We start from the raw sequence: 21,798 nt of genomic DNA on the forward strand, positions 1-21,798 counted from the left end.
CATTGGGTTCAAGAGTAACTTGATGTCACTCTTCTCTCCTCCTGATTTCTGCTATTTATATATTTCGTGCTTCTACTATTTTGAAAGTTTAAAGTTAAACAAGTAGGAGTTTATCCCAACACTGAAACTGTAGAAATGTCATATGATATGTTGATAATTTAAAATTGTATAGGAGGCACTTTTGTTTGATATATTTTACGTTGTTATTTATATTAACCCTCAAGAAGAATAACACTCTTAATTTTGTTTAAACTTGTGTGACTTCTTAAATATTATTATTCTGACAATTTTTAAAATCCTTCCTTATAACAAATTCCTTTAAATATGACGTACTTGGTTATTTTACAAGCAACAAGAATAGTTTCTTCAATATTTTGTTGTGTTTAAACAGGACAAAGGTGCTCGACACTGATGTAAAATCACTAGGTCAGTGTTTACACCAAAGTCACTAGGTGGGTGTTCTACCACACAGGTTACAACCACGTGTCTTGGTTTGAAATGATTTTCCATGTTTAGAACATGAAGTGGGTTTCGAAGGACAATATGTTCACCCTATAACTCTGAAATGATCGCATGAAACAGTTATATGGTTTAGTTGTACACACATACAAACTCCATATCTTTAAACAATGAATGATTTTCCATGTTTAGAACATGAAGTGGGTTTCGAAGGACAATATGTTCACCCTATAACTCTGAAATGATCGCATGAAACAGTTATATGGTTTAGTTGTACACACATACAAACTCCATATCTTTAAACAATTAATATTTAACATTTACAGTAATATTTTAATTGAAAGTAATGAATTCAACTACAAATAATGAAAATGAATCAGTTTGTGGTATGTTATAGTTCCAATAGGCTTAATTCAGTTTTTCAGGCATATAACCTTTTTTATTATTATTTTTAAAGAACTCCAAAATATTCAACACCAGTCACAATTATAATCAGATTATAATGTCTTATTATTAGGTATTTTGGCAGATTGTGGCAACTGTAGTGTTGTTTTCCTAATTAGAACTTCAGAAAATTTACTTGTGGTAATACTTGTACTAATGTTCAGTTTGCTCTTAATTTTGGTTCATTTCTACAGTGTTACTGTACACATGGACGATGAAATCATCCAGCACTACTCTAACGAAGATATTTTTATAATTGAATTTAAACAAGTGGATAATGATTTATTTGATATAACAATGGTGGAACTATGAAGCTACTATGTGACGTCACATCTGGTGAAATGGGCCACCTCTTCATTTGGTTAAAGAGTTGCAATATCAGAAACACTTGTGAATAATTTTGATGTGTTAGCAGGTGCTCCTCAAGCTGCGAAACTACAGTTGTTACTGTAAGACTTGGACAACAACACTGTGTTAAAACATTTGTATTTCTTTCAGGCCTCAACAAGATAGGTTGGTGATTTTAATACTGACAAAATAAGAAAATAATAAATGATTGACTAAAATATATTTGCATTTTAACAAATTAGATGTGATTCAAATTTGATTTTGAATACTAAACAAAAAGTTTATTTTGGTACATTATGAAATCAAATATTTTTATGATCTAAATGTTTCGAACAAAGTGCTAATTTTGAATTAGTATTGAAATAGGAAAGCATAATTTATTAGAAAATAAATAAATAAAAATTGAGTTCTTCTATTTACTGTTGACTCCATCTATGGCTTTCCAGCTCAGCTACTAGCTGCAAATGGATCATGACTTGTATTATTATGTACATACTTTTATATTGCTTGTGCATCGAATATATTATTTCAGCAGGTTTAAATGCTTTTTGTTTTTTTTACGTAAACGATGGTAGAGTAATATTGTAAGGTAATGTCAGACAAGCATATAGATGTATGTTTTACATTGTGGTATATTTTGATCTCGGCTTGCCATTTTTTTATTTGTATATGTAAGTTATACTCTTTACTCATACGTCATGTGCTTTTGGTCTTTGTATGTGAAAAAAAAAAAGTGATAGGACTTTTAATCTAATTCTGTATTAAATATGTTCTACATAAAGTGTCAGAACCAGCTTTAGCCTGAAGGTTTTATTTGTATCAATTTAAATGTTTTAAATCTATAATTCACTTCATATAATAGGTCTTCTTTTGGACAGTCTAAAATTTCTTATATTTAAAAGTATACAATTAAAAAGTGTAACAAAAGAACCTTATAGTGAAAAACAATCCTGTTGTTTGAGTTTGAGAACAAGTTAAATGTGAACGTGAAAGTAATGTTGTATAGAACTTTAAAATAGTCTGAACATCACGAGGTAAACAAAATGTTTGAAACTATCTGTAAACTATAAATGTTAAATTTATTGTTTCCAAAATACCCAACTTAAAATCACTCCCACTTTTGAAATGCATCATTTCAAGTTTATTGTTATCACTTTAACGAATTATTATAAAATTTATTCTATTTATAAATTTAAAAACTTCTCAGAGGTGATGTGAAACTTAGTTTTATACATCCCAGTATTTTAAGCATTAAATAAATTGTATTTGGGATTAATCACAAAACTATACAATATGCTATCTGTGCTATGCCCACTACAGATATCTAAACCTGGTTTCTAGTAGTGTAAATCTGCAGACATGCCACTGTGCTATAGGTGGGAGCAAATAAATTATATCTGTTGTCAAGTGTTAAAAATAGTACCAAATTACATCCTTGTGACCTTAACTTGAGTAAAGAACATTGATTTTTACAACATTTAGGAAGAACACACAAATCATTTGCAGGAAATATAATGAAAACTAAATAATATGAAATTAACTATTAAACCCAAAAGTGCATTATCTGTAATTAAAATAATGAAAATATAAGTGCCTTTATAAGTCATATCTAAATAAATATATATTTGACAGATTATATTATCAAGTGTTGTAATCTTACAATTTAAATGTTTAGATTATCATTTTCTAATGGTTCAAGTTTTTATAAACTATAAACGATCAGTACTTCATAGAACAATTTATAAATGATATTTTTCAGATCATGCAGGAGATAATCATTGTGAATAAACTTTTCTCAGTATAATATCCTGAAGTCCTTCATGGCTTTTTGATCACTTGTTAGACATTGTGATTTCAGGAGCTAGCCTGTTCATACCATTTATACTAGTTTAAAGAAATCATGGTGAAATTATAAACAAGATATTGTAATTAGTAAGTAAATATCTTCAAGGTTAAATAAAAAACTTGATTATTCTACTTAAATTAAATTCTATTTAAATCTTAGTCTATAGTAGCTTGACTTAAATAGTAATGAGTTTTATTTTGATGTGTATGATTATAAGTGTGTATTTTAAAACATGTATGCTCACATTGGACAAAGGGATTGTAGTTTGCTGTTTTCTGCTTTAGTTCAAAAACAAATAATGTTACCACCAGAATCACAGCCATTTAGAAAAATTTGAAAACATCTTAAATAATAACTAATTTATAGAAAAATAAACAAATTGCATGTTACATAACATTGTATAAAATGTATCTGGATTAATAAAGAAAAAAAAGTTTATATTTTTAATGATACATAATTAAAAGAAAATATTAAGGCCTGATCTATCCTCAGTAACTAGTAATATTAAGGCCTGATCTATCCTCAGTAACTAGTAATACAAAATAAGGCAGCAATAAGCACACTTCATAATAACAAAATCTTAACAAGTTGAAATATTCTGTCTTTCACAGCAGTGGATATTCATAACAAACACGTTTTCTGATAATGTACTTGACTATTTAAAAGTTATTGTGGTTCATAATTACAACTGTTACTTAATGTTTCTGTCATTTTATCAATTGAATCTTAAGAAGTTTTAGAAATTTATCAATTTGTATACTTACTGATAAAACAATAATTGTCATGTTAAGAAATTCTCACAATGCTGTTTGTATTTTTATTATATATAAACACTGTGTTAATTTGTAATTTACTATAACTATTTATTCCACTGCTGAAACTTACAATACAAAGTAACAATAGAATCAGATATAATTTGATGATTTTTGTTTCTTCTGTTACTGCTTTACATGTTGATCATAAACTGAATAACAGAAAATAGATGAGTTCCATCTTCTCGGCTTCATGTGGGTGTGACAATAGCTTAAGTAGGATTGTTGGTGACAAATTTCATTGTTAAAGGTATATAAAATGGTAACTCCTTAAAATACTTATAAAAAGTTAAATATGGATAACTTTTTACATTTTAACAGATATTAAACCTATTGATATAATGATACTTTATCAATATATTTAACACTACATAATAGAATTAATATACATAGTCCTAAACTTTTAAAGTTGAATTTTTAGGCTTTAAATATTTTGCTTGCATGATATAGATCCTTCTTTCAGGCTAAAGACAGTTTGAATTATATTTGGTTTTTTGGTACTTAAATTAGTATGACCCCTTGTAAATTCTTTTGGATGACAATTAACATTTGTTAATTTTGAAAATCAAATGTTTGTGAATAGTTTGTTTTTTAGGGAAAAATATAAGTTTTTAAAAAGTTCATACTAGAAATGTAAACATCAAAACAAAGGTGTTTCCTGAACAACCACTTAATTACATGTTTTGGTGCCAAATACCAACAGTGTTTTATTATTATTATTATATATATTCATTACTTGCTGTATGTACAGAAAATTCAAAGTGTCCAATTTTTAGCTAATAAATCATTTAAATTGTCAGATCAAAACAAAGCCATTAGACTGTACAGAAAACTGGAAATTTATATTTATAGCTTCAGGATGAGAAAATTATCCCTTGCCAGTAAAATAAAAATAACAGTAGGTTACATATTGAACTAATAGCTATAAAGAAAAGGTGTACATGAATCCACATTATAGTTTTGTTAAAAGATTAAAATACTATTTACTCTTGAACTAGATTGGTTGTGATATATGGTGTATGTACTTAAAAAATTGAGAGTCCATTTTTGTAAGTCCTGTTTCATAAATACATGAATGAGGTACTCAGAATAGAAAGTTGAAAATGTAATGAAACTACATACATATATAGAACAACATTTGAAAATGTTTTATACTATTTTTATATTGTGATAATAATTTGTTACAAGCATGAGAAGTCATGGAGGTCACATATTTCATTAATTTTTTCTTTGTTTGTGATGTCGTTATCTCTCTTGAAAGACTGTCAAGTTTTTTATTGAACTTTTCGGGTGAAATGTTAAAGGTAATAAATGTTTGTCTGGCCTGCTAAAGCATGGCAGCTTTTACTATATGCTTTCAGTAAAAAATAAAGTCCTTCCCTTTGTGGTATAATTTTATATGGATAACTATTTATTCAAAAATCAATAATTACAACAAAATGTAACAATTTCATAACAATAATTAATATAGACATATAAGATCCTTCACAATGGAATAACAAGTTTCACCAAATTGAGTGAAGCTTATCAAATTAAGTTTAAAATATAGACATATAAGATCCTTCACAATGGAATAACAAGTTTCCTCCAAACTGATTGAAACTTATCAAATTAAGTTTAAAATATAGACATATAAGATCCTTCACAATGGAATAACAAGTTTCCTCCAAACTGATTGAAGCTTATCAAATTAAGTTTAAAATATAGACATATAAGATCCTTCACAATGGAATAACAAGTTTCCTCCAAACTGATTGAAGCTTATCAAATTAAGTTTAAAATATAGACATATAAGATCCTTCACAATGGAATAACAAGTTTCTTCCAAACTGATTGAAACTTATCAAATTAAGTTTAAAATATAGACATATAAGATCCTTCACAATGGAATAACAAGTTTCCTCCAAACTGATTGAAGCTTATCAAATTAAGTTTAAAATATAGACATATAAGATCCTTCACAATGGAATAACAAGTTTCCTCCAAACTGATTGAAGCTTATCAAATTAAGTTTAAAATATAGACATATAAGATCCTTCACAATGGAATAACAAGTTTCCTCCAAACTGATTGAAGCTTATCAAATTAAGTTTAAAATATAGACATATAAGATCCTTCACAATGGAATAACAAGTTTCCTCCAAACTGATTGAAGCTTATCAAATTAAGTTTAAAATATAGACATATAAGATCCTTCACAATTGAATAAGTTTCCCCCAAACTGAGTGAAGCTTATCAAATTAAGTTTAAAATATAGACATATAAGATCCTTCACAATGGAATAACAAGTTTCCTCCAAACTGAGTGAAGCTTATCAAATTAAGTTTAAAATATAGACATATAAGATCCTTCACAATGGAATAACAAGTTTCCTCCAAACTGATTGAAGCTTATCAAATTAAGTTTAAAATATAGACATATAAGATCCTTCACAATGGAATAACAAGTTTCCTCCAAACTGATTGAAACTTATCAAATTAAGTTTAAAATATAGACATATAAGATCCTTCACAATGGAATAACAAGTTTCCTCCAAACTGATTGAAGCTTATCAAATTAAGTTTAAAATATAGACATATAAGATCCTTCACAATGGAATAACAAGTTTCCTCCAAACTGATTGAAGCTTATCAAATTAAGTTTAAAATATAGACATATAAGATCCTTCACAATGGAATAACATGTTTCCTCCAAACTGAGTGAAGCTTATCAAATTAAGTTTAAAATATAGACATATAAGATCCTTCACAATGGAATAACAAGTTTCCTCCAAACTGATTGAAGCTTATCAAATTAAGTTTAAAATATAGACATATAAGATCCTTCACAATGGAATAACAAGTTTCCTCCAAACTGATTGAAACTTATCAAATTAAGTTTAAAATATAGACATATAAGATCCTTCACAATGGAATAACAAGTTTCCTCCAAACTGATTGAAGCTTATCAAATTAAGTTTAAAATATAGACATATAAGATCCTTCACAATGGAATAACAAGTTTCCTCCAAACTGATTGAAGCTTATCAAATTAAGTTTAAACTATTCTAATTCTTGGCTAATGAAACATGCAAACAAATAATATTCCAGGGCCATACGATGCTACTAAATGTATGTAATTTTACATTGAAATGTACAGGAACTATTATAAAATGATTTAAGCTATGTTAACAATTAAATGTGTTATCCTTAGAACTTTATAGTGTTTACAGCCTTATCAAATTTAATTACATGTCTAGTTTTTTTCTCCTGTGACCCAAATATTCATCCAAAATGCTAGATAACATCCCAGATTCTCAGAGGAACAAAGAAGATAAAATAGCATTTAGTTTTGTAAATTCATAAAAAACATTGTATAGAAACCTGTTGCACTTCTTGAAAGTATATTTTCTATGTTGTTACAGCAGCAGCAGCTCCCTCTAGCAATTATCTAAATTTAAATATTGAAAATAAAGCTTACAACAAGCCACTTCATGAATTCCAGAGACCCTTGAACAACACTAATACACAAAAGAAACTATCTATTCACCAAGCCTTCATGGCAGTTTTCTTCTCCAAAGGTTAGGGTATGCAGATGGAATGGCCTATTGTCTCTTAATGTCCTGTCACTGAAGGAGTTTCTTTAGGCTAATAGTAATGCAAATCCACTTGTAGCTCTATCTTTAGTGATCCTCTGGAAGTGGTTTCAACAGGTTCTTCTTCAGGTTAACTTTCTGTTTACAAATTCTTCTGTGTAGTTACCCATTCTCTAACTGACTCCTGAAGACAGTCACGTAAATCATCTTTGGCTTATACCACCTAATATTCTGTAAAACACGTAACGGATTTCTTCAGTAAAGCGTATGGCCCCTTTTAGTACGTACTTAATTAAGAAGTCCATCTTTTCTTGTGGTAAGGATTTTACAGCCATGCCATGTCATCTTCAGTGTTATCCATATTAACATCCTAGCAAACTTACATTTGTCAACAGCTGGTTTCATTCTTTTATTTTCAGTTAGAATCGTGTATGATGTTAGTTTTTTTAGCCTCCCTGGGTGACTGCCCTCTCAATATGAATATAGATTGCTTCAAGTTCTCTTTCCAAACATCACTGATTATGTTACATTGCCTGTAGCAACATGTTCTGTTATACTGTAACTTATAAGTAGCAATGAAAGATCTTCATGAGACATAAATGTACAGTGTACAGTTCCATCTCTCTACAATTCTACCAAAAGATGAATGAAGAGCAGTTATCATGGTCATTTTAATTCCAAGAATCAGATACATTTATCAAAGAAGGTTGATTCAATGTTCCATCCTTGACCTGTTTCCACAAGCACCCCAAATCTTGAAACAAGTTAAATGATGTGTTTTCATGCTTTCTGGCTATGAACAGTATTTGGCTGCTTCATGAAAATATTCCACTACGACCATAATGTGTTTATGCCCATTGTTACCCTATTGCAGAGCACCGAGCACACTGATAGCAAGTATCTTGTCATGTTCCAACACAATACTATTGTAGCTGCCCATAATGTTTCTTTTGTGGACCCTTTTTCTCACAGCACAATTCGTGCAGTGTTCTATAATCCTCTGTAGGACTTCAGCATCCAACCATTAGAAAGTACTTTCTTACTCCTTCCATAAAAGTTCTTTCAATCATTAATACCCCAGGATCAACTGGACTGTTTAGTCCTACTGTGGTCTCATCACTAGATGTGGATTTATTTGTAACAAGTCCTGATATTAATATATCATTTAATGGTGATACAACATCCAACTTTGTCATCCCAGACATCAAATATTATAACACGAAGATTGAGTAGTTACTAGACAAACACCAATATAAGATCACAGAAAGACTCGTCAACAGAATACTGAACAAATTTAAGAAACAAAATTTCATCAACAAGAAGCTAACCAAAGACTTAAGAATCAAAGAAAAATTCTACCCTCATTTAAAGCCTATCATCAGTGCTATTAGCTCCCCTTTTCATCTCCACTTTGAGGGAATACTAAACATCACATTCACAACTTGGCAGATTTCATAGAACAACTCAGAAAGCTATGCATCAGATCCCAGGACGTAATGGTCAGTTTTGACATAACAGACCTATTTACCAATGTCCCAACTTCAGAAACCTTTCATGTCATCACACCATGACAGCTCTCTGCCACACAGAACTGACATGAAGATGAGCATCATCATGGAACTAACAACTATTTCCCTACAGTCAACTTATTTACAATATAACGAGGAATTCTACAAACAAATAGATGGTCTGGCCAGAGTGTTACCATTCTCTCTAACTCCAACAGACACTTTCATGGAAGACTTTGAAGAAAGAACCCTCTCATTCAGAAATATAAAATCAAGTTTCTACAGACAACTTGTTGACAGCATCTTAGTTATTTGGCCCCACAGTTATAAAAACTTACCAATCTTTTTATGACATCATAATTCTACTGACAAAAGCATCAACTTCACGATGGAAATAGAGGAACAAAACAGCCATTTCTTGACATACTCATCAGCAGAAAAGAACAAATAATTACCAAACTGTATACAGAAAACACATCCATAGGAACAGATACCTACACTTCCAGTTTTATCATCCAAACACCAATATTCTAGATGTTTACTTCTTACAAAATAATAATATATCAGATGACGTGGAATAACAGAGCCAAACACTACTATTCTAGATGTCTACTTACTACCAATTAACAATATATTCATCTAGTTATTTCTGTAGTACAATAAATGTATATCCTATGATACATTTGAACTGAAATATATGCTTCCTTTATATGATGTAATTGTCCAATAACTTGCCCAATAACACGACAATGAAATGTTCTCTTTTCTCTCATGAATAATATACGACACCAATTTAAAAAGTGAATAACGTTGTAGAAGTAAAACTCATTATGGATAAGTTTAAACTGACATTCCTACCATAATCATCCATCCAGACAGTTTTTCCTGTTGTCAAATATAAAATATATACAGTTTAATGTAGAAGATTGTTTGTTTGTTTGTTTGTTTTAGAATTTCGTGCAAAGCTACATGAGTGCTATCTGTCTCTGATTTAGCAGTGTAAGACTAGAGGGAAGGCAGTTTTTCATCAACACCCACCGCCAACTCTTAGGCTACTCTTTTAAAAACCATCAAATAGTGGGATTGACCATCATATAATGCCCCCACGTCTGAAAGCGCGAGCATGTTTAGTGTGACGAGGATTTGAACCCGTTATTCTCAGTATTACGAGTCGAGTGCTTTAACCATTTGACCATGCCGAGCCCCTCATGTAAATAAACAAACCAATGTTTATCTGAACATGATAAGTATCACTTTATTTACATGTTAACCTGAAGATGACCTGTAAAGGTCAAAACGTTGTTCTCTCCTTATCAATAAGTTTTACCCATACCAGCCATTCTGAGATACATTTTTATTTCAAGTAGGTTTCTCGTCATCAAGAAACGCTAAGCATTTCATCATTGTACATTTATGGACATAATTTGAAAAGGGCCATTCACGTGTAGGAATGAACTGTCGTAACTACCTCACTAACTGTGCTTTACCTACCAAAAGTATTAAAATCTGGTTTCTTTTTATTAGAAAACTTTGAAAATATTATAAAGGCTTTAACTTTCATGAAAACATTACTCATAACAATGCACTATATTATTTCTAAGATTGTAATTTCATCTTTTACACGATTTCCCAGAGCTTTATCCGAAATATTCCTGCCACAGTCTCATGTATGACTTTGCGAAAATACAAAAAAAAAATGGTTTACCCCTCAAATCTATTCTATCTCCTGTTAGTCCCCACGCTTACAAACTTACTAAATATCTTGTAACTGCTTTAAGCTCACTTACTACGATTGACTTTATTGTTAAATATTATTTTAACCTTTTCACAAGAGATATCTGAGTTTTCTAAAAAAAACAGTTCGTTATGGTAATATTCGATTCTCAGTACTTATTAATTAACACCACACTTGAAAAAACAATTAATATAATTATTAAACAGTTATTCCCAACCAGAAATGCCTTGCACTCTAACTAACAAATATTTGAGAAACTTTCGAAATTTGTTATCAAGGATAATAAATTTAATTATCATCTTTGTGACAAAGACATGGAGTGATGATGAACCAGCTCTAGGCCTAATCCTTGCAAATATTTTTCTGTGGTATTACGAACTTCACATGGCCAGGTAGATTAAGGCATTCGACTCGTAATCTGAGGGTCGCGAATTTGACTCCCCGACGCACCAAACATGCTCGCCCTTTCAGTCGTGGGGGCATTATAAGTCACGGTCAATCCCACTATTCGTTGGTAAAAGAGTTGGCGGTGGGTGGTGATGACTAACTGCTTTCCCTCTAGTCTTAAGCTGATAAATTAGGAGAGGCTGGCGCAGATAGCCCTCGTGTAGCTTTGCGCGAAATTCAAACCAAACAAACAGAAAACTGTATCAAATCTATGGTATTTGTCAATAAAATTGATACACACAATTTTCTTTCATAAGATAAACATACTTCAACATACAAACAAAATAATACAATTTATAATAACGATTATCATAAATAGTGAATAAAAATAATTATTTATATACAAAAAATGTTCTGACTCACAAACAATATTTAGTATTCTATCTGATCTGGGACTTAATACTTTATCATCAGTTGAGGCCCACGAGGTACAAATTACTTTTTTATATTGATACACAGGTACAGTTCACTTTACGTGAATGCTAGCTAGCTCTATTATTGCTTAGCCTAACGCTGTTTACAAGTTTACTTTTTCAGATATCTAATGTCCTCGTAGAAACAGTAACATGCGAAGTTAATTCTCTGAAATTGAACGGTTCATAATATTCGAAATATATAAATGTTTCCTGTCAAATTCTGTAGTTTTCCTATTAAAAAGCTTTAATCACAAGTATAACTTCCGAGGATTATAGTATACTGGCTGTAACTGACCAATAACATTATTTACTGTTTCTTGGCGCGTCAATTCATAATCTTTTAGGTGATTTTCTAGAAAGTTCAATTGGCAACAATACTGACAATCACACTTGCGCAATACACATTTAACAGCATATGTCACATACATGAATCTGAAACAAATGTAGATATTAAAATAATTATGTTACAGTAAATCCGTTACTATAACACAAACTTTTCAGAACAGGCTATTCATGTTTGTGGATAGTGAGAGGGTTGTTTTTTGGTCGTAATGAAGCATAAAGCTATACAATAGTTATCTTTCCTCTACTCACCACGGATATCGAAACCCGGTTTCTATCGCTAGCGTTTGAATCACAAGATATATCGCTGTGCCACTGGGGTTTGGGGCAGGACCTGATGATTGTTTGTTTGTTTTTTAAATTTTGCTCAAAGCTACTCAGGGGCTATCTGCGATAGCCATCCCTAATTTAGCAGTGTAAGACTAGAGGAAAGGCAGCTAGTTATCATCACCCACCCCCAACTCTTGGGCTACTTTTTTACCAACGAATAGTGGGATTTACCATCACATTATAACGCCCCATGACTGAAAGGGCAAGTATGTTTGGTATCACAGAGATTCGAATCCGCGACTCTGAGAGGAATGCAGCTAACAACCATACAGTCTTTGATACATTCAATGATAGTATTTTAAGAGAAAATAACATTGAATAAAGGAATACAAAGACAGTAATAATAACAAAGAACGATTTATTAAGCTAATATGAAGTAATAAATATATAATATTAGAGGATATTACGTCCATTATTATTTGTTTAGTTTTATTATTTTTAATTTGTTATTTAATTTCAGTAGTAACATATTCTCGAAACTGTTTTCCGCCAATCCAAGTTTTGGCGATGAATTTGTGTACTGAAGTAAATAAATTTAGATTTAAAAGCTGGTGATTGTTTATTTTTACCTTATTTTTGAATTAAGCACAAAGCTGCACAATGGGCTATCTGTGCTCAGCCCACCACAGGTATCAAAACCCGATGTTTAGCGGTGTGAGTCTGCATACATACTGCTGCGCAACTGTGGAGCAAAAGCTGGTGAAGGAAATAAGTTTGATTCAATATCTTTTGAAGTAGATGTTGTTGTTTTTGTTCAGGAACACTATTAGTTGCTTCTGTGGGATGAATTATTTGCAAATTTTGCTTGTTGTTTAAAGTACGTGAAGAAGTTTTTTCCGACAGCTCCCTTAGTGCTAGAAAATGACGAAAACCAACATTTGTTGAACTTTCACCATCGCCATCTTTCATCTTCTCTAAAAAGTCATTAATTATCATTTGTTTTATAACTTATTTCCCAGAACTCAAGCTAATCCAAATCCTTTGATAGATTGATGACGAAAGGCGGAAGACTTTAGAAACGTCGTCCTCTACAATTGTGTCTCCACAACAGGCAGTTGCCGCCAATTTTATAAAGTATCATTCATCTAATCCAAATCATTTGAACCATGGGCGAAAAGCAACTACAAGAACGTAATCCTCATTGATAAAAACAGCTTCAGAGTTCTTGATGACGAAAAACCCAGTTGAAATAAATATGCATCTCAGAACATCTGGTATGGGTATTAACACTTTTATTGATAACAGGGAATAACGTTTCGACTTTTCTAGGTCATATTCAGGTTAACAAAGAGAGTTGTTCTCTGCTTATCAATAAAAGTGTCAATACCTATACCAGCTGTTCTGAAATACAGTTTTAAAGTGCTTCTTAATTCCTGAAACTAAAGCATCAACAAGTTCCTTGCAAGTTTTGAGTGGTTTTCAAGAAAAATCTTTCTGTTTTCTAATACGTGTAATAAATATTAGCATACAAATCTTAGTTGTAAATCTAGCGCGCGTGCTACAGTAATTACATATTCAAACGGTTGAATGCCTATCTCATCAAACACTTTATTGACTGTTCTCTCTCTCTCTTCATTTCAATGCTCTTTATACTAATGAACACATTGCACATATATTTCACCACGTAATGTATGGAACAACAAAATATTCGCCCTCTTATTGTTGAACAAAGTCAACTGATACAATGACGCAGTTTTGTTTTTTCCGAAGCGTCTGGACCTTTGTAGATTTCAATCGGGACACTATCTTGAATTGCGAAACTGAGTGTATTTGCTGAACATCGAAGATGCTTTGTTAGAAAGCAAACCTCACTGGACTCTGGCTCGCTGGAAATGTTGTGGAACTTTATGTCATTATATTATCCTTCATCATTTGACTTGATATGATTTGAAATCATCTGCATCACTAATTATAGGTTCAGAAGATAAGATCCTACAAAAACAAATAATAAAATATAAAAATAGATCTGTATATGATGTGTGGCATGGTATTATCACATTACCATAATGTAATAATAATTATTTAATTTCTCAAACAGCGCTCTTCTAACCATTGCCAGTCATTAAAAGCGTCTGTTGCTGATCCGTCTGTACATTAGTCCATAGCCAGGTGAAAGAGATGTGACATTCAAATTATTAAATGTAAAGAGCTCGAAATTTTCATGAATTTTATTGTTAAAAATATAATATTTTTATATCTCTGTTTGTTTTGAGTTTCACGCATAGCTACACGAGGGTTGTCTCGTTAGTTGTCCCTAATATCGCAGTGGAAGACTAAAGAGAAGGCCCTTACCAGCCACTATCAACTCTTGGGCTACTCTTTTACTAAAGAATTGTGGGATTGATCGTACCATTGTAACGCCTCCACGGCTGAAAGGTCGAGCATGTTTGGTGGGAAAGAGATTCTAATCCGCAGCCCTAAGATTGCAAGTCGAGTGCCCTAATCTCCTATCCATGCCGGGCCTTTTAGGTGTGAAAAATAGTAATATTTATCGAAAAATTAAGTTTTTCTATGAAATCCAGTTTCTCAGTACGGCATCTAAAATCATATCAATAATGATATAATCAAACCCTCTCGAACAGTCTTAGTGAAACTTATTTCCATCTTGTGAGAAGAGTACTTTTATTTAAAATTGTATTCTGTGATAAATAAATGGCTGTTGTACATAATACAGTTATTTTTTTTCTAATTGTCTGTATCTTGAATTTCAAAACTATGAAATATTTATTGGTTCTTTTTTTTGTAGTGCCATTCAATAGATAGCGCAGGTGTTTTAGTTACGTGCGTATTAACATACACACTATGTCTTTATAGTAAGATATATGTCACTAACTTTTTCAGTGCAAGAAAGGAATTTTTCGGACCTCAGATAAAAGAGTTCGTTAGGTTCGTTATTTTGTCTGGAAGTTATTTACATTACAATTGGGGAATTTTTTTCATTTCGTAAATGCATCTGTAGCAATTAAGGAGGCTTTATAAATACAATAAGTTTTAGTTTCACTCAGTCAGTGCCGTGAAATAGTCATCGTTAATATTCAGACATTTTAAAGGTGTTATTAAATGGGTAATATGCATGGTCGCTATTTTCTTTCATTTTATTAATTTACAAGGCATATGTCAATTACAGATACACTCTTGCCCTCTGGTGGGGATTTCTAAAGATTAACATTTGTAGGTAATATTAGGCTTAACGTTTCGGTTGTTGAACCAGTATTAGCTATAACTTTTGTTCTGCGTTTTGTAAAACAAGTATGGGAGACAGGTATAATATTCACAGTCAACTAGAACACTTGCAGTCGAAGTATATCGGAACGGGTCATGCCGACTCAGCTAGGTATGAATGGATGGTAAACCAACACCGGGACAGTTGTGCCTCCTACATGGGACATTTTGATATGTTAAATTTCTTCTCTATTGCTGAAAATGAGGCGAAGGCTCGAGTGAGATTTAACCTTATGGAAAAACACTTCAGCCATGCGGTCCTCCACCTGAGAAGCCTGAAGATTGATTTGACTGATAATCTATAATTATGAAACATCAACCTTTAACGTGTATGTATAGCAGATAGTTGTGATAATTATATTTATCTAGTGAGGAATCCACTGAACTGAATCATTCAAAATACAATAATAGCAACTTTTACACTAGGCAAGTTCTGATTTTGATAATTACAACGTTTCGACTTACAGGAATTAGTATCGAGTCATCACCAGGAAAGAGTTGCACAGTTATGTTAAAAAAAGTAACTATTACATGATGACTCAATACTATGATTCAAAAAGTTGTAATTGTTAAAATATAAACTTCTCTAATGACAAAGTCACTATTAATATTTTGAATTAATTTTATGTTAATAACATCTTAATATCTAAACAAAACAAATAATTTATCAGTAATTACTTTAGTACAAAAGTTACTCCCACTGGCCTAGGTTGAACAGAAGTATTGGAGTTGGACATTTGTAAACAAGTGCGACCTGATTTGAAAGTCTGACATTTATATTAAGTATATCAGTCCTTTTAAGGGTATGTTAAATTGTTATCATTGTAATGCTAGAAATTTTAGAAATAACCTTAAACTATTTAAAACACTTTTGGAACAGTTGATGTCAGCACTGTGAGAATAACTGACTTAGATGGTGACAATTTTGATGACAGAAATGTCTGATTTTTTAAACTGAGGATTATAGGTTGTTCAATAGGCTAAGAATGCTAACAGGAGATGAAAATTGACTTTAGATAAAGAGTGAGTTAGATACTGTTGAAGTTGAGTAGACTTAGGATGTTGAATCTGTTTGAGTGTTTGTTAGTGAATGTAGGGTAGAAGGCTCTTTGCTGGAATTCTTTACAGACACCACCAGGTAAGACTGATGAAATAAACATGAACTTGATACTGCAGTTAAGATTACAGCTTTTAATGAAGTTATAATAAAAGGGAATTTTCATTTGAGGCATATAGATTGAGAGATTTTAAGAGTCAACATTAGGGTAACAAGTTTTCAGAAATTTGAGGTCAGGAACACCAAAGTTTTGTTCACAAATTCCTAGAAAGTATATTTTGAAGAGATGTCCAAAAACATTATTTTCTGTCAATAATTTATTGGAGATAGTGATCAAATTTTGTACATTTTTAAATAACAAACTTAAATTTCTTATAAAGGGGAAAAAAGGGTAGCTGTAAATAAAAGAATTGTAATGTATTAAACATATATAACAAAATAAAACTTAGAGAAATTTTGATTCATATTTCTAATTACTATTTTCAAATATGGATAAGGTAATTGAACAACCTGGCACTACTTTAAACAGACATACACCTTGCTGCACATAAAGGCTTGTTTAAAGCACGATAGTCATGGTAGACTTAAAAATATCAAACTTAAATTGACATTAAGCAAACAAGAAATGAAAATATGAAACTTAAATTGACATTAAGCAAACAAGAAATGTAAATATGAAACTTAAATTGACATTAAGCAAACAAGAAATGAAAATATGAAACTTAAATTGACATTAAGCAAACAAGAAATGAAAATATGAAACTTAAATTGACATTAAGCAAACAAGAAATGAAAATATGAAACTTAAATTGACATTAAGCAAACAAGAAATGAAAATATCAAACTTAAATTGACATTAAGCAAACAAGAAATGAAAATATGAACCTTAAATTGACATTAAACAAACAAGAAATGAAAATATCAAACTTAAATTGACATTAAGCAAACAAGAAATGAAAATATCAAACTTAAATTGATATTAAACAAACAAGAAATGAAAATATCAAACTTAAATTGACATTAAGCAAACAAGAAATGAAAATATCAAACTTAAATTGATATTAAACAAACAAGAAATGAAAATATGAAACTTAAATTGACATTAAGCAAACAAGAAATGAAAATATGAACCTTAAATTGACATTAAGCAAAGAAGAAATGAAAATATGAACCTTAAATTGACATTAAACAAACAAGAAATGAAAATATCAAACTTAAATTGACATTAAGCAAACAAGAAATGAAAATATCAAACTTAAATTGACATTAAACAAACAAGAAATGAAAATATGAAACTTAAATTGACATTAAGCAAACAAGAAATGAAAATATGAAACTTAAATTGACATTAAGCAAACAAGAAATGAAAATATGAAACTTAAATTGACATTAAGCAAACAAGAAATGAAAATATGAACCTTAAATTGACATTAAGCAAACAAGAAATGAAAATATGAACCTTAAATTGACATTAAGCAAACAAGAAATGAAAATATGAACCTTAAATTGACATTAAACAAACAAGAAATGAAAATATCAAACTTAAATTGACATTAAGCAAACAAGAAATGAAAATATGAAACTTAAATTGACATTAAGCAAACAAGAAATGAAAATATGAAACTTAAATTGACATTAAGCAAACAAGAAATGAAAATATGAAACTTAAATTGACATTAAGCAAACAAGAAATGAAACTTAAATTGACATTAAGCAAACAAGAAATGAAACTTAAATGACATTAAATTGACAAGAAATGAAAACTTAAATTGACATTAAGAAACATAAATGAAACTTAAATTGACATTAAGCAAACAAGAAATGAAAATATGAAACTTAAATTGACATTAAGCAAACAAGAAATGAAACTTAAATTGACATTAAGCAAACAAGAAATGAAAATATGAACCTTAAATTGACATTAAGCAAACAAGAAATGAAAATATGAACCTTAAATTGACATTAAGCAAACAAGAAATGAAAATATGAACCTTAAATTGACATTAAGCAAACAAGAAATGAAAATATGAACCTTAAATTGACATTAAACAAACAAGAAATGAAAATATCAAACTTAAATTGACATTAAACAAATAAGAAATAAACCATAAAAAGTTGGATTATCATAATTTAAGGTACAAGTATGATTTTGATGTAAATATTCTAGAGTTTTAACATGTATATGACTATCTAACACCACTATTTGGCTGATGGTATTACCTTTATAGGCCTGTTTTCATCTGTTTATAGTGTGGTATATAACTAAACAAGTACCAAAATAATTATCAAATATTTATTATAATGCATTGAAATATTAATTTTGTACCAGAAATATATTTTTGTCATGTTACTTTGTCCATTCCATTATACACAAAATTATTCTCCAATGTCTTTTATAACAGAGTATTATATTGAGTTCTTCAATCAGCTCATAGTACCAGGAGACTGTTTGGTACCAAGAACATCACTCATCAAACATGTCAGAATCTCTTGCACCGATCATATTTACAATAGTAAAGATACTTGTAGTATTGTAATGGTATTGAAGAATGAAACCTTTATCAGATTAAATAACAAAAGCTACTGATTACCAGACATGTTAGACCTAATTCAGAGTACTGATTTTAGGGTAGACTGCTTACCTTAAGAAGGATATTGAATAGTTAAAAGGTTTAAAGGAGGTCTAGAGTGTGGTACCTGAGATGGATGGGTTATCATGTGAGTAGAGGCTAACATCTCTGAAATTGTTTTATTTTAGTAGAGTGGATGTGATTGGGATGTTAAATATTCTAAAGGGAATTGATAGTGTGGATGTATCATCTTCTTTTTGTTCCCCAGTGATAAGTCTGTAGACATGACAAATAGCTTATTGTGGCATTGTTCTAATGTAGTATTGATAATGGTAAAAAGAGGGAATATTGACTTGGGAAGTTTGGAGTTTTATTTTTCTTATAGGTGGCTTGTTTTGGGTGGAAGAAATAACTTGAAAGTAAGATACAAGAAATATTTATATGATCAGGAATGGTCTACATTATTTTCTTTTTAAGCAGATGGGATGGACTTGATAAATGAACAGGTCACTTAAATGTTGAGAAAACATCACTGATAATAAATGATTTCTTGAGTAAGGAAGTGTATTGAGCTATAATATAAATTAGAAAAACAGTGGTTTATAAGCATAGTGAAGTAATTTATTTTTGAGGGTACATACAACATGTTTTAACCCTGTTGCTACTGGTTGCTGGTCAAAGGCCATGTCATCTCATTTGTTGATTTGAATTTAAATTTTATTAAAGCAGATTATAATAAACTTTGATATTATATATAAGTTAATTTCTTAAAGGTAAATATTAAAATAACACATTTGAATACAGATTTTAGTAAGTCATGATATGTTGAATGCAGCATTGTTTAAAATTAGATGTTTGTGATGTCAAAATATTGAGTGTATAGTTTCATACAAATTAGGAACTGAAATTATTAGTGTTGTGAAGCCAGAATATAAAATGAAAACCTCGCACCATTTTTTTTTTTGTTGAGATATGGATTACGTACTGAATCAAACATAGTTGCTCTGTTCATCTCTTTCCATTTTTGAAAACAGTCCTTTACAAACACTTACCTCAGTATATGACATGTGAATAACCAATCAACATCTTACAATGTCTCTAGTGTGGTTTTCTCAGCCATTTTAATCTGTGAAAAGGCTGCCACATTCTTTCTATCCAAGATTTCAAGGAGGTGGATTGTGTCTTTAGTCTGCTCTAAGGCTCATAGTTACTAAGCTTAATAGATTATAGTGGAATTATGTGGTATTATTGTAGTTATTTATGATTTTCTATTTATTCAACTCTTTGTATAAAACCCTTAAAAATTTTGTTTGATATCCTCCATGTGTGAAATTTTAAGACTTAGCAACCTATGTCCAGCAACAATCAAATACAAAATTTGTAGTAAGAAAAGATAATTGTTTGCCTTACTTCTTGATTTACTGTTCTATGTTTTAAGAAAAAAAAGTTTAATAATTGATTTTTAAATAGTAATGATATATATACATATATTCATTTGCTATAACTTAAAAAACAAGCTAAAACAAAAATAAACAAAAAATTGCATTAATTAAAAAGATCCTAGGGTACAAGCTATAATGTTGGATATAAAATGTAACATAGGTTTTGGAGGTGACTGAAGAAGTAGGACCCACATTGCAGTGGGGATACACCATCCATCAGTCTTAACCTCCATTTGCCAATCTCATATAAGAAATAAAGAAGTAGCAATAGATGTAGAAATTAGGAGAGCAAAATGTGGATGCTCAAGCCCACAACATCCCACATCTGTATCACCCTTCACTGTCTGCCTTCAGTTGTAGGAAGGTAATTGCTCTCTAAAGTAAAGAAGAAGAAAAAATTAATTGAAATGAAAATAAGAAAAATAAGATACTACCATTTAAGGGTAAGTTAAAAATGTACCTCTTGAATTTAGCATTCCAGCCCTCATTATGATAGAAAGGCACTAATTGGTAGTCCAGTAAATAAATTATGCTAGTATAAAGAGCCCCTTCCAATTATCTAAATAAACTAGTATAGCTCCCAACCACCACCAATTTTTAAGTCTACCATGACTATTGTGCTTTAAACAAGCCTTTATGTGCAGCAAGGTGTATATCTGTTTAAAGTAGTGCCAGGTTGTTCAATTACCTTATCCATATTTGAAAATAGTAATTAGAAATATGAATCAAAATTTCTCTAAGTTTTATTTTGTTATATATGTTTAATACATTATTATATTTCTTGCAGAATAGTTTAATAATTTTATTTAAAGTTTCTTTATTAAATCCATTAAATTGTATCAGTATGAATATTTTATGACAGTGGTTCCCATGCTGTGTGCAATATCAACATCTTTCGGACACAGTAGGTAGTTCACAGTTTTAACATCAGATTGCGCTACATTCCTTTTGATGACATTCTCAAATGTTTGAGATGTGTTTTTGTTTACTTGTACTTTTGGCTATGCCTGTAACTTCTTGAACTTTCTTGTTTCTTAGATTCTGTATATAAATACCTGTTGACTCTCCAGGTCGGTCAATAACTGAAATAACTGGAGAGTGTTGTGATCAAGTGTCCTCGAGGTCAAGCAAAGTTCAGTGAATTATTTTGTTGATTTTTAGTCCATGTGCATAAAGATTTTTGAACATTAATAAGAAGTGTGGGAGTGAAGAAAGGGATGGTGAACCACAGACCAGTAGCAAAGTT

The 21,798-nt window shown here is 30.6% G+C and overlaps 2 protein-coding genes across 7 annotated transcripts in view; both read left to right on the plus strand.

Annotated features, from left to right (window-relative positions):
- LOC143230098 (protein grainyhead-like) overlaps positions 1-5,307 on the plus strand; it is a 163,384-nt gene extending 158,077 nt beyond the window's left edge. For 5 of the 6 annotated variants that reach the window (XM_076463141.1, XM_076463142.1, XM_076463144.1 and 2 more), the window contains one exon: positions 1,098-5,307. In XM_076463141.1, coding sequence (XP_076319256.1) covers positions 1,098-1,215 — 118 coding nt within the window. In that variant the 3' untranslated portion in view covers positions 1,216-5,307. The remainder of the gene's footprint in view (positions 1-1,097) is intronic. The other variant, XR_013016234.1, reaches the window with a different exon arrangement.
- A 10,076-nt stretch (positions 5,308-15,383) lies between these two features.
- On the plus strand, positions 15,384-15,784 carry LOC143230102 (splicing factor 3B subunit 5-like). Its single transcript, XM_076463150.1, is given in 2 exon segments — positions 15,384-15,723; positions 15,726-15,784. Coding segments are annotated over 2 exon segments (255 nt in total). The 5' UTR covers positions 15,384-15,512; the 3' UTR covers positions 15,770-15,784.
- The last annotated feature ends 6,014 nt before the right edge of the window (positions 15,785-21,798 follow it).

The sequence above is a fragment of the Tachypleus tridentatus genome, chromosome 10 (assembly GCF_004210375.1).
Source record: "Tachypleus tridentatus isolate NWPU-2018 chromosome 10, ASM421037v1, whole genome shotgun sequence".
Taxonomy (NCBI): Eukaryota; Metazoa; Arthropoda; class Merostomata; order Xiphosura; family Limulidae; genus Tachypleus; species Tachypleus tridentatus.